Source organism: Perognathus longimembris, chromosome 7, assembly GCF_023159225.1.
Source record: "Perognathus longimembris pacificus isolate PPM17 chromosome 7, ASM2315922v1, whole genome shotgun sequence".
NCBI classification, from domain to species: domain Eukaryota; kingdom Metazoa; phylum Chordata; class Mammalia; order Rodentia; family Heteromyidae; genus Perognathus; species Perognathus longimembris.
The window spans coordinates 22,004,753-22,019,269 of NC_063167.1; the positions used below are offsets into that span (position 1 = coordinate 22,004,753).

General features: G+C 46.1%; 1 protein-coding gene across 2 annotated transcripts in view; it reads right to left on the minus strand.

The window, feature by feature from the left end:
• Dlgap3 (DLG associated protein 3) overlaps nucleotides 1-14,517 on the minus strand; it is a 67,836-nt gene that overhangs the window by 13,344 nt on the left and 39,975 nt on the right. For both annotated transcript variants that reach the window (XM_048349874.1, XM_048349873.1), the window contains exons 6-8: nucleotides 9,358-9,571; nucleotides 8,833-9,149; nucleotides 8,328-8,413 (exon numbers count right to left, since the gene is read on the minus strand). In XM_048349874.1, coding sequence (XP_048205831.1) covers nucleotides 8,328-8,413; nucleotides 8,833-9,149; nucleotides 9,358-9,571 — 617 coding nt within the window. The remainder of the gene's footprint in view (nucleotides 1-8,327; nucleotides 8,414-8,832; nucleotides 9,150-9,357; nucleotides 9,572-14,517) is intronic.

Below are 14,517 nucleotides of genomic sequence, written 5' to 3' on the forward strand. Positions count from 1 at the left end.
AATTGCTCAAACATGTTTGTAAATCTACTCTATTAAACCACAAAAGACATAATAACAGCTGAGTTAGGAGAGCTCTTTAAAGAGGTATAATCAAAATACTAGATAAATATAACATGGAGGATAGGAGGAGGGAGTTGAAGGCTCTTGTTTTATAAGAGGGACAGAAAATACTTTATACATTATTAGAAAAATATATAATGAAGTCTATCTATCAAATGTGTAAGGAAAACCATTACTGAAAAAGGTAAATTTCCAAAGCAGTGGAGGGAAAATGAGAAACTTGATGAGAAGCAGGTGCCAGTGGCTAATGCCTGTAATCCTAGCTACTCAGGAAGCTGAGATCTGAGGACTGCAGTTCAAAGCCAGACTGGGCAGGAAAGTCTGGGAGACTTCAATTAACCAGCAAAAAGTCATAAGTGGAGCTGTGGCTCAAGTGGTAGAATGCCAGGCTTGAGTGAAAAAGCAAAGTTAGAGTGTGAGGCCTTGAGTTAAAGCTCCAGTACAGGCAAAAGGAAGGAGGGAGTGAGGGAAAGAAGGAAGAAGGAAAAGAAGAGAAGGAGGGTGAGGGAGAGAAGGAGGGTAGGAGAGAGAGGAGGGAGGGAAAGAGAGAGAAATAAATCAAGAGAGAAACCAAGGAAGGAAGAAAAGAGGGAGGGAAGAGAAGGAGGGAGGGAGGGAAGAAGGACGAGAGAGATTGGTTCAACGGTAAACAGAAAATTCAAAGAGGAAGAAAGCAAATTAAAAGCATATTTAAACTGAAAATTTTTAAAGTGATGATAAAACCAAATCCAGACAAGTTGATAATCAAAAATACATAAAAAGATCAGGTAAATCTACTAAACCCTAGCTACATATCACTTAGAAGTGGCATATCTAAGTATAAGGATACAGGAAGGCAGAAATAAACAGGTGGGAAAACATGAAAATAAGCTGCAAGAAAGCAGTCTCGTTAAAAAAAAGCAGGCAAAACAGATGTTAAGGCAAAAATAAGTAGTAAATAGGAAAAGCAAACTATATCATGATAATTGAGGGAATCTACTGACAGATACAATGATCATAAGTTTGTGTGTTTATGAACTGCACACTCTCAAATAAAAATTAATAAGTTAGCAGGGGAAAACATCACTTGCACAACCACAGTGACACATTTTAAACATAACTTTCAGGAGTGATAGATTTGACACACCTAGTACATGGAAGGTGAATGAATACCCAGAAGCTGCAAGTGTGAATACACACACACACACACACAAATAATAAAGGAAGTCTCAACACAGCCCCAGGAATAAACAGAATAAACAGACAAAACCTATACCTATGGTCACACAGAACAAATTCAATAATGAAAAGGCAGCCCCGCCCCCAAAAAAGTACACCCTTAGAAAGAAACCTGTAAAATTTCTTCTAAACAATGTATAAATTCAAAAGGATTTATAATCTGGATGCTGGTGGCTCATGCCTGTAATCCTAACTCCTCAGGAGGCTGAGACCTGAAGATCGTGTTTAAAGCCAGACTGGACTGAAAAGTCCATGAGACTCTTTATTTTTTTGCCAGTCAGGGTCTGAGCACTGTCCCTGGCTTCTTTTTGCTCAAGGCTAGCACTCTATCATTTGAACCACAGCACCATTTCTGGCCTTTTCTATATATGTGGTGCTGAGGAATCAAACCCAGGGCTTCATGTATACGAGGCAAGCATTCTACCACTATGCCATATTCCCAGCCCCTCCATGAGACTCTTATCTCTAATAAACTACCCAGAAAAAGCCAGAAGTGGTGCTGTGGCTCAAGTGGTTGAACATTAGCCTTGTGCACAAAGAGGTTCAGGGACAGCGCCCAGGCCCCAAGTTCAAGCCCCAAGACTGGCAAAAAAAAAAAAAAAAAAAAAAAAAGGATTTATCATGGTTGGACAACAGTGGCTCACACATACAGTTCTAGCTATTCAGGATGCTTAAGTCTGAGGATCAAGGTTCAAAGCCAGCCCAAGTAGATAAATCTGAGAAACTCTTATTTCCAGTTTACCAGCAAAAAGCTGGAAGTAAAGGTGCATTTCAAGTAGTAGAGCATCAGCCTTGAGCAGAAAAAGCTAATCAAGAGTGTGAGGTACTGAGTACAAGCCCCAATACCTACATATCCCACACACAGACAAATTATGATGGAAAGTACAAACTATTAGAAGTGAACAATTAAAGATTCTAGATCTCAAAACTTAGGAGACACAGCTAATAGCAACAGGGTTAGATGTGACCTGATAGCCCTAAAAGCACATTACAAAGCAGAAGTACTAAATGTTAGTGTTTAATTCATGAGGCTGGAAAATGGACTAAAACATTAAAAGAAATAAAATACCTGAAGTAGCAGGGGAAAAAACACAATGATTGTTCACCAAAACCAAAAGCTAATTTTAAAAGTAAACTAACAAAATGTAACTTTAAAATATATTTACTGTTAACGTGTATAAGATTGATCAAGAAAGAAAGGTCAGAAAAATAAAAACCAAAGAGAGGTGAGGCATAAATATGTGCAATTAGGAAGAAAAAGGGTGAAAACTAAATATATAATATTTATATAAACTTGAAAACCGCAAAGTTTTTGTAAGGTGGTCCACTGTTTAGAAAAATGTAAGTCACCAAAAAAAAAAATCAGATGCTGGTGACTCACACTTGTTATCCTGGCTATTCAGGAGGGAAACTTGGGAATCCTGGTTCAAAACCAACCCAGACAGAAAAGTCCGTGAGACTCTTAGACTCTTTTTTTTTTTTTTTTTTGGCCAGTCCTAGGCTGTGGACTCAGGGCCTGAGCACTGTCCCTGGCTTCTTTTTGCTCAAGGCTAGCACTCTGCCACTTGAGCCACAGCGCCACTTCTGGCCATTTTCTGTATATGTGGTGCTGAGGAATCGAACCCAGGACCTCATGTATACGAGGCAAGCACTCTTGCCACTAGGCCATATTCCCAGCCCCACTCTTAGACTCTTATCTCCAAGTAACCACTAAAATGTCTGAAGTAGAGACATGGCTCAAAATTGTGGCTTAAGCATAGAAGCTAAAGGACACTGCTCATGCCTTGAGTTCAAGCCCAAGAACTGACGCAAAAATAAATAAGTCCAGAATATATCAATAACCACTGAAGAGACTAAAGTCATACTTTAAAAAAATTTCTCAACTCCCCAAAGACCCCAAGCCTGGATAGTTTCATAGTCAATTTCCCCAACCTGAGATCACAACACACATTGTTCCATTGAACAGAAACACAGAGAAAGCTACCAACTTCATTTTAGGAGTCAAGTAAAACTTTAATACCTGAACTGAGTAACAAAAAGAAAAAGGAAATTGTAGGACAGTTATCACTTGTGAGCATAGACATGAAAATCTCCACGTTGTAACTGTTTAATGTATATAAGGGTATTACAGCAAAATTGTGAGGTTAGCCAGACACTGGTGGCTCACACCTGTAGTCCTAGCTACTCAGAAGGCTGAGATCTAGGATTACAGTACAAAGCCAGCCCAGGCAGGAAAGTCCACGAGACTATTATCTCCAATTAACCCCCAGAAAACTGCAAGTGGTGTTGTGGTTCAAAGTGGTAGAGTACTAGTCTTGAGCAAAAGAGCTTAGGGACAGGGCCCAGGCCAGGAATTCAAGCCCCACAACCAAAAAACAAAAATAAAACCTACTAGATGGTCAGGTGGGCAAAGTAATTCACACCTATAATCCCAGTTACTTGGAAGGCAGAGACAAGGAGGATCAAAGTTCAAGGCTAGTTTGGCCCAAAGCTATAGAGACCCCATCACAATCAATAAGCTGAGTGTGGCAGTACCTGTGATCTAAGCTATACAGAAGGCTGTAGATAAGAGGAACATAGTTCTAGGCCTGTCCCTGGCAAAAAAAGCAAACCTAGGGCTGGGATGTAGCTCAGTGGCAAAGCGCTTGCCTAGCAAGTGCAACGTCCTGGGTTCGATCCCCAGTACCAAAAAAGAAAACACACAAAAAAAAGCAAAGCTACCTGAAAAACAGCTAAAGCAAAACAAGCCTGGGAGACTGGCACAAGGCTCTGGGTTTCAAATCTCAGCATTTCCAAAACTAAGAGAAAAAAATGCTAAGGCTCCAAATGTCCATCTCCTGACTTTGTCCTTAGCCATGAGAAGCCTGATTCTTGGCTGCGTACTTCATACCCTCCACACTGGTTTCCACCTAAAAGACTCCACGCCACAGCTTCCCCACAGGCATCTCCGTAGGAGGTTGTAACCCACATGCTGTAGGCCAGTGCTGTGTGTAATTTCCAGGAAGTCTTTCACAAAGCAAGGACTGTACCCCACTTTCTTCTGCCTTCCTTCCCACTGCTCAAAATGCAGATGTGACAGGAGGAGCTCCAACCTCAGCTTAGAAGAAAAGCATAGACGAAAAGATGGGAGAGTAACAAATGAGGAAAAGCCTGAGGTCCTGATGCTACTTCTATATCCAAGCTGCCTTTTTTTTGTCTAAGTGAGAGCAAAATACATTTATTTAAGACACCATTAAGGTTCTGTTAAAGCTAAAATTTAACATAAATATAAAAGAGGATCAAACTGAGCTTATCTCAGGATCAAAAGACTAGACAATGTGGGAAATACATTCAAATAGGACTCATCATGGCTGAAGAGCACTTGCATAGCAAGAGTAAGGCTCTTAGCAGGCAGGTGACTCACACCTATAATCCTAGCTACTCAGGAGGCTGAGATCTGAGGATCAAGGTTCCAAGCCAGCCTGGGGAAGAAAAGGCCAGGAAATTCTTAACTCTACCAGAAAACTAGAAGTAGCATTGTGGCTCAAGATGGTAGAGTGTTAGCCTTGAATAAAAAAACTCAGGGACAGTGCCCAGGCTCTGAGTTCAAGTCCCACAGCCCACAAAAAAGAAAAACATATTCATATATATGCATATATAATGCATCACATTTCATGCGAGGAGAAAGTCTAGGATCATCTCCATAGACTCTGGGAAAGCATTCAATGAAATTCCATTTGCATTTTCTATTTAAAAATATAATTAAAGCTAGGTGCTGGTGTCTCACACCTATAACTCGTAGCTACTCAGGAGGCTGAGAGCCGAGGGTCACAGTTTGAAGGTAGCCTGGACATGAATCAGTAAGACTCTTATCTCCAATTAACCACAAACAAGCTAGAAATGGAGCTGTGGCTCAAATGGTAGAACACTAGCCTTGAACAAACAAGTTCAGGGACAAGCATCCAGGTCCTGAGTTCAAGCCCCAGGACTAACACACACACACACACACACACACACACACACAAACACACACACAATTAACTGGTTCAAGCCTGGAATTCAAGCTACTTGGGAGGCAGAGATTGAGGTACTGTGGTTCGAGGCCAGCCCAGGCATAACATTCCTAAGACTCCCTCTCTACCAATGGCCAAATGTGGTGGCTCACACCTATTATCCTAGCTATGGGGGAAGCACAATGGGTGAGCACAGTGATGCATGTCTGTCTCCCCAATGACAGAAGAACACATAGGGAGATCGCAGCCAGCCCAGGGTGGCCCAGGCAAAAAGCAAGACCCTGGAAAACAACCAATGCACAAAAAGGGCTGGAGGCATGGCTTCAGTTGTACAGCACCTACCTAGCAAGTGCAAGGCCCTCCCCAATACCACAAAACAAATTCCTGATTAGGAATAGAAATTCTCCTTAACCTTACAAAATGATACCCACCAACATTTGTACCAAACATTTATGTACTAAAACCAGGACTGGGGTAAGTGTGCCAAAGCTCAAGAGTGACCTGGAAGTGCTGTACAGTGAATCAGTACTAGAGAAATAAATTTGAAAATAGAGACTTGAAAGAAATATCCTCATCTGTGAAAAATTATTGACTATAGAAAACCCATCATGGTTTTCAGAATGCCTGAGACCTCATAAGAATGGGAGCAGCAAAGGTGCCGAATACAAAATCAATATACAAAACTTAGCCTTCCCATACACTAGCAGTGGTCAATTATAAACACAAAAGAAAAAGACTCCAGCCACAATAGTTACCACAGTACCAAACTCTACCACCTTCCTTCCACATTGAAGAGAACTGTCCCTTGGGCTTCTCATTCCCACTGATCCTTTCCTCAAATTCATTCTCCATTCAGCAGCTAGTGATCTTTTGTAAACATAAATTAGAGCATGTCACACTCTTCCTTTAACCTTTTAATAGCTACTCATTACTTGTAATTAGATTCCATTTCTTTTATTATACCCCTGCTCTTACATGGCCTGGTCCCTGGAAATCTCCGACTCACCCTCTCACCGCTACTCATGCCCCTCTACACAAGTCACACAAACCTTGTTATAGTTCCCACTGCATGTGGAACTCTTTCCTACTCCATCAAAATGGCATGTGTCATCCTTTCCTCCTACAATGCTTCCCCAATCCAATCATCACCCAAGTTTTGGCTTAAGTGTCACACAATCAATTCAAGTCAGGTCCCTACTCTCTTGTCTCTTATTTTCTTTTGAGCAATAATAACCCACTACATATTAAAACAAACTATAAAATCCCATTCTTATTCATGATTTATTCATTGCCTCTATTTCCCTCCAGACCATAACTTCTATGAGGGAAAGAGTTATGTTTGTTGTTTCTCCAAGCATTTAAAACAGTGCACATGAGTTGACATATAATGCAGCTTAAGAAGTATTTGCTGCCAGGAGCCAGGGGCTCATGCCTGTAATCCTAGCTACTTAGGAGGCTGAGATCTGAGGATCAGGTTAGAGCCAGCCCAAACAGACAAATCTGGAGAGACACTAATCTCCTATTAACTAGCAAGAAGCCAAAAGTAGAGGTGTTACTCAAGTCATAAGAATGCCAACCTTGAGTCAAAAACAAAAAGCTAAGCAAGAGTTTCAAGCCCTGAGTTCAGCACACTCACATACACAAAGAAGTATTTGTTGAATGAGTGAATAACAAAGTTTGTTTCTCTAGAAGGCCTGCACTCTTCCCAGATTCCTACTTGTTAGGAGGAATGGAGAAACACTCTCCCTCCGGCCCCTAGCCCCATGGAATCTATCTGGAATGAATGGCCAAAGAGACTCCCAGGGAGTCAGTGAGGACACAAGGGCTTTGCTTAGGGTCCATGGGTAGTTCCTGAAATAGGAGAGAGGGACAGCATTCAGGGCAGAGAGCCGCATCCATCCATGACCCCTGGGCCCTCTCTCAATCACGAATTTATAAATTGAGTTTTCTATTAAGTGCCACTTTCCTGTAATCTTCGTAGCATATTAAGAATTTGAAGGACAGAGACTTAAGGACTGCAACAAGAGCAGCATTGTGCCAGCCTCGGTGGAGTCATTTACTACCTTGGGAGCAGCTGGAACTTCACAGAGATAGAGCAGGAGTGGAAGGGAATGGTGATTCCTACAATAACCTCAAGACAGGCACACACACACAGAAGGAAAACTCAGAGGCTCATGGATTTTAGCTGGGGTCCCCTGGGGGAAGATGGAAGGCCGAACAGTGGCAACTGGAAACAAAGCTACACTGGCTCCCCCCAGCACTGATGTGTGACCTGGACAGACCTCAAAACCAGCCCCAGGAAAGGTTCCCAGACACCACCCAGAGCCACTGACCTGGTACCACTGCAGCTCCGAGGGCACATGAGCCACTGAGGCACTGACACCTGGTTATTAGAAAAAGTGTCTCCTCACAGGCACCCCACCAGCAGAGAGGACTCTTTTCAGTATTCCCTCTAGAGCTTACAATGCTAATTCTTCAGCTGGAAATTAAGGAAGCAGTGTTTCTGAGGCCACCTAATGCCAGACTAGTGGCTTGCTGGTAATTCTACTATCTCTGACACACCACCAACTCAGGCATATAATAGGTACCCCCGACTGGTTAAATGCTTGTGCGAGCCAAGTGAGGAGGAGTGTTACATCTGCCAAGGGCTGGTGAGAGGCAATCTTCCTGTTTGTTTGTTTCTTTCTGAGCTCACATACTTGTACACCGCAGGGTGTAATGAGGGACTGGCAGAATCCCTTTATCCCCCGTAAAGGACAATTGTTGGAGGCCTGCTCAGCACCTACCTATTACCTCTCTCTGCCTCTCCTTCCCCACCCCACCCCCAAACCACTGTATATGTCTTCTCTGCCTCTGAGCACCCGACAGAGGGATGAGTCTAAGAACTCACTGTGGATGTGATGACTACCTCTGGACCACCTGTGTCTGCTGTGACTCCATCCCGAGAAGAAGGTGTGATGTCACCTTCCAAGGATGCGTGCTTGTGCTGCGAGGACACGGCGGCGCAAGGACCCTTCTCCCCACAACAAAGCCTGAGAGGCCTCGGCTGTGACCCACCTCTTGTCCTCTTCCACCTGTACTCCGATGGAGTGGAACTCTCTTCGGCTTCGGTTCTCAGTGTCGGAGTCTGAGATGGTCTCCACCTGGAGACAGGGTGGAGTCAGTGGCAGGGGCGGGGCCAAGGCATAAGTTCCACCCACTGCCCACAACGAAAGGGTGGAGTCAGCGGTGGGGGCGTGGTCATGGCATGCGCCACGCCCATTGCCCAGTGGCTCCGCCCCCAGCCCAGCTGTCCAATCCTGAGGAGATAAACTACCAGACCCAGAAGAGAGCGCAGAGCACCAAGGTGGTAGCCTTGGGGCCCCACTCTGCACTCGCTGGGGGTGTGACGGTACCTGGGACTAGCGAGTGGGCCAGGGACTGTTTGGAGCGGCCCTGTGGGTGCTGTCGGGCATGGACAATTCAGGACAAAGTCTCTATCCAGAAGTCTCCTTGACGTTTCTGCCCCCCTTTCCACACGGGCCAGGGCCTGAGCCTTGACCTGGGCTTCCCCATTTAATACCTGCACCCCAATGGACGGCCGCCACTTCCGCTGCCTCGCCAGGCTCCGCAGCTCCTCCCTGCCGGGGATGGTCTTGATGATGAGTGTGGGGGGCTTGGGGCTCGCCCGGGGTGGCACCGGCGCCAGCTCGAGGGTGCGAGCGCCCAAGGCGGGGCCGTCCAGCCCGTCGGCGGAGCTGCAGCGCCGGGCCGGGCCCTCGGAGGCGGGGGTGAAGCTCTCGTGGGCGGAGTCGGTGCTGCTCTGGGCTGTGATGGAGATGCGGGGCGGGGCCTGGCTCCCCGGCGGGATGGGGGGCGGGGCCTTTCTGAAGTTGAAGGCTGCGGATGGCAGGAATGCAGTGAGTGGGGTGTGGAGGGGGGGGCCTCAAAGGCCGCCATCCCACCCACCTAGGTGTCCCGTAGGGCCTAGAGCCACCAAAACCCAAATAACTGCCTTCCCCACACTGCCCAGAGAGAGAAGCGATCTGCCCAAGGTCACACAGCACAGCTGTGGCACTCAGGGCCCTGGCAGAGCGCGGGTACTCACAGGAGCCTGGCCTCCCTGAGACAGAGGCAGGGGCAGCAAGGAGGGGTAGGCAGTCGTCATCTTGAGAGCAGCCGGCCTGGATGGCCCGGAGGTAGCTGTGGCTCCGCATGCGGAAACAGCCGGGCAGGTCCAGGGCGTCCACAGCCTGGGACTCGAGCTCCCCAAACACAGACCCACACACGGCCTCCAGCTGCTGGTTCAACTCGTCGCTGAGCTGGGGGAGATGGTGGGGAGAGTTCAGTTACTGAGGTGCTGGAGCAGGGTGGGGTCACCCAGAGACTTCACCTAGGGCTGTATCTAGGTCTGCAGAGCACCGGCCATAGTGTGCCTCTTTTGCTTTGGGGCTGAAAGAAACCCCCAGTCTCTACCAAGAAAGACTGGGGCACCTACTGGCCTGTGCTGCTCCTGAAAACTGCCTTGGTGCCACTTTTCTTCCTCTAAATACCTCTACCCTCCACATCCAATCTCTCCCAGGGGTACTCAAGGCTCCAGACCACCACGTTTTCCTCTCCACCTAGTCCGGCACTGCATCTTTCTCTCAACCCTGACAGAAAGGACATCCACCCTCCTGCCAAGTATCAAGGAGGGAACTGCAGGGGTAATGCCTTTTAATACATATAAGCCATTACCATTACAAACTTGATTTGAAGTAATCTGTGGGCCAAAAATTGACAGGTAAATGATGGAACAATTAACTTGCCAATCTCCCCAGTCTTTTTCCATCTCTGACTTCTCCAAAGCCCTATTAACTAGGAATCTGAGTTGGTCAGCTAGTCCCAACCTTGTCCTGTCCTTGTTCACTGGGAAAACCTGAACCATTCCTGGGTGAGGGTCTTAGTGTTGTTTATGATTTTTTTGTAATAAAGAATCGATAGTGTTGGGCTGGGAATATGGCCTAGTGGCAAGAGTGCTTGCCTCATATACATGAAGCCCTGGGTTCGATTCCCCAGCACCACATATATAGAAAATGGCCAGAAGGAGCGCTGTGGCTCAAGTGGCAGAGTGCTAGCCTTGAGCAAAAAGAAGCCATAGACAGTGCTCAAGCCCTGAGTTCAAGCCCAGAACTGGCAAAGAAAAAAAAAAAAGAATCGATAGTGTTAAAAGAATTAAAACAAGGAAGAAGAAAGCAAAAATGAAAAATTTTGTTCATGGAACCATGCCAGAATCTAGCACACTAAGACTAAGGAGGCGTCAGTGCGAAGAAAAAACTAAGAGAAAACTGGGCACTGATGGCTCACACCTGTAATCCAAAGTACTCAAGAGGTTGATATGTAAATATGGAGGCTCAAACCTAGCCCAGGCAGAAAAATCACTGAGACTCTTTATCTCTAATTAACCAGTAAAAGACAGAAGTGGAACTGAGCACCAGTGGCTCACACCTGTAATCATAGCTCCTCAGCAGGCTGTGATCTGAGGACTGCAGTTCAAAGCTAGCTCAGGCAGGAAATATGAAAGTCTTATCTCCAAAATTAACTACCAAAGAAAATCCAGAAGTGGCTCAAATGGTAAGGAGCTATCCTTGAGCACTAAAGTTCAGGGACAGTGTCCAGGCCCCAGTTCAAGCCCCAGGACTGGCACAAAAAAATCAAAAGCAGAGGTATGGCTCAAGTGGTAAGAGAGCCAGCCTTAAGCAAAACAACAAACAAACAAACTAAGGGAGAGTGTTCTAGCCTTGAGTTCAAACCCCAGGACTACCACAAAAATTAATCAATCAATAAGGACATAATAAAATAAAAGGAGAAAAAATGGCTCCAGTAAGTAAGCTCTGTGCTCCAACACAAAAACAAAGAGTCTGAACATTGCTCTATACGGGTATGGACTTGGCCCTGAGCTTCCACCCAGCCATAGCACAGGAGAAATGTTGCCTGCACAGGTCATAGAATGAGCCTCACCTGGATTCAAGGGCTGGCTCTGTGGCTTCTAGCAGTGTGACCTTGGAAGTGAAAGTGTAGGGGCCTCAGGAGCTCACCTGTCAAATTAGAGTAATACTGGCTCTATCTTAGGGGCACTTCTAAGGTGATTCAAGGAGACCTGGAGGCTTTTGGTGCAGGTACTGGCAAACAAAGCCCTTGGTGACAAGTGGAGGCCTGAGGACCTAGCTGGCATGCACAGGCCAGGTGCTCATGAGGATCACAACTATTCCTGTCACCAGTCAGAGGGAGCAGCCCTCTGTGGATGATTATGTAGAGGCCCAAGGCAATGTAACAGTAGGTATCTGATGGCTGCATCCTGACACATCTCTCCAGAATGATTTGTGCCATCACATTTATATACGGTCAACAAAGACTCCACATGTAAAATTCAGCTCAGGGGCTGAATATAACCTAGTGGCAAGAGTGCTTGCCTCATATACACGAAGCCCTGGGTTCGATTCCTCAGCACCACATATACAGAAAACGTCCAGAAGTGGCGCTGTGGCTTAAGTGGCAGAGTGTAGCCTTGAGCAAAAAGAAGGGACAGTGCTCAGGCCCTGAGTTGAAGGCCCAGAACTGGCCCCTCCACCCCCCCCCCAAAAAAAAATCAGCTCAGCATTTCCATAACTGAGCCTCCGCAGCTTAACACTATTTCACTAGATTCTGCCTCAAGTAGAGCAGGAATTTCCATCCCATCCTACCACTGGGCAAACTGAGACTCAGACAGGGCAAATGAATTGACCCAGGATGCCCCGTGGTAGAGCTTGAAATGAATGCCTTGCTTCTTGCCTCCCCTGCAAGGCTGACTGAGCATCACAACCTCCTGGGGAAGCTTGTTAAACCTCCATTAACCTGGACCCTCTAACTAGATGCCGCTCTCTGCTTTGGCTGTGTGTGAATGCTCAGAGCCAAATGTGCAGGACATAGAAGCTCGGTGGTTGTAATGTAGGCCCAGTGATGGAAAAGAACTGGTCTTCTTCATGTAGCTCTTTCTAAAGGAACCTCATTATAAGTGCACAGAAATAACAGGTCATGGGAAAAAAAAATCAATCTCAGATCCAGCAGAAGTGTCCTTCTGTCTGACTGGCACAAGCTACACTCATAGCAGGTGTGGCTCTCAGTGGCTCCTGTAATTGGCCTTTCAGTCCTCCTCTCTGGACTTCAGGAGCACCAAGGGCAGCAGTTACCAGGGCACTTCCTGAAACACAGAAGCTGAATCATCTTGTTATCTGGGGGCTGGGCTCAAGGAGTTCCCCAACTAGAACCAACTCATCCCAGAAGAACCCTCCTGGAGCCTAGGGGAGCTGAACCAACCCTAGCCAAGAGCATTCTTGGCTAGAAGAGTCTGGACACCAGAGACCAAAGGAACTTCACATCACAATTACCTTCAGTGAACTCTTCTCTATGTAAATCACTAAGCATGATTTTTTGGGACACAGTAGATGCTCAGTAAATGTTAGCTACTATTATTCATATCTAGAGGTTCTTAAATTACTGTGACAATACCACTCAGAACAAGAGGCCTCTCTGTTCCAGAGTTTGAAAGCTCTTGAAATCCCTAAGCCATATGCCGAGCCAGACAGGAAAGTAAGCAATTCTGTGGGGGCCTCACACCTTCCAGCTGAGAGGAGACTCTGGGGTTCCAACAGGGGGTAGGACTCAAGGGAAACAGAGACTTCCTCAGTCTCGCAGAGGAACACTGTACCGAAGTTGATCTACACTCTCTATGATCATCAGATGGTAACATCTGATTGTGAACACTCCCCATTAATCTCTGCACAGCCTTCTCCATTTCCCTAGCCGCCCCCCCCCCCCCGCCAAGAAAGTCAAGGTCAAAAGAATCCTCTTGGGAAACGAGAAATCCTCAGCCTGTCTCTAAAGCAGACCCAGAATCATCAGCGATTTCCAAACACATGGGAGGTTGAAAGAAAAATACTTTGTCTGGATCAAACTGGAAAAATGTCCCTGCTAGAGCTGGTGTGTCCAGATGATGGCCAGGCAACATCCAGTCCACGTTATGGATATTATTCATCTTAGCTAACCTTTGGAAATGCCTCCTTCCCCATTTCAAACCACTCCTGGACTGGAGATAAAACATAACCAACATTATTTTATATGCATAGCTGAGCTCACAAGAAAGCCAGATAAGTCCCCAGGGAACAAAAACAAAGAGGAGCCTGGAAAATCAGAATATGAACTGAATGCACCAATTCTGCAAACAGCCCCATGGAGGCGGAAAGTAGGAACAGGGAGCAGGGGCTGCTGGACTTAGTAACCAAAAAGCCCAGCTTTTAACACCCACTTGGATGTAGGAGTGAGGCTCTGGGCCCACAGGAAGCCCAAGTGAGAAACAGAAATGGGGATCTCCATAAACCTTTGATGAAACTGTAGACGAGGATAAAGAGCCAATGGCAAGGGGCAGGAAGAGGGAAGGAAGCAAACCTCCTCGGAGTCTGTGCCCACAGCCAGTCCTCCCACAGACACAGGACTGTGTATCTGCATGGGCTCTGAAGGCCCCAGATTAAAAATTAACATAAAGTGGTCCCAGACCAGGAATATTCTAACAGAAGCAACTGCAAAATGTGTCCTAGGGGATCGCATCCAACCCAAGCTGCTCAGGCCTCTTCTAGAGAATGCTCCAGTGACGATGAGTTCAGCAGCCTCTGTTCAGGAGACATCTCTGACACTGTTCCCACTGCCTTTGCCTCCTGGCATGTACACCCTTCTTTTGGAGCCATTTCTAATGTACACCTTTCTTACTGGCCCATTTCTAAGGGGTAGAAGATGTCAGATGAAGTGGCTTATCACTTCTAGGCTGGCGCTCTACCACCTGAGCCACACCTCTAGCCAGAACATTATTTCTGAAACCAGTATGCAAAGTATGGCTTCTATCTTAGTGTCTCTCTCTCTCTCTCTCTCTCTCTCTCTCTCTCTCTCTCTCTCTCTCTCTCTCTCTCTCTCTCTCTCATTCTCCCTTCACTATGAGGAAGGTATGGTTCCATGTTGTAAGCAGACCTAAAAGGAGGCTCATGTGGGAAGAAACTGCTATCTCTGGCCAAAAGGCAGCAAGGAACTGAGGTATATCAATAGTTTTATGAGCAAATGTGAAAGTACAATTTCCCCCAGACAAGTCTTAAGATTAATGCAGCCCTAGCCAGCACCTTTTTTTTTTTTTTTTTGGTCAGTCATAGGCTTGAACTCAAGGCCTGGGCATTGTCCTTGAGCTCTTTTGCTCAAGACTAGTACT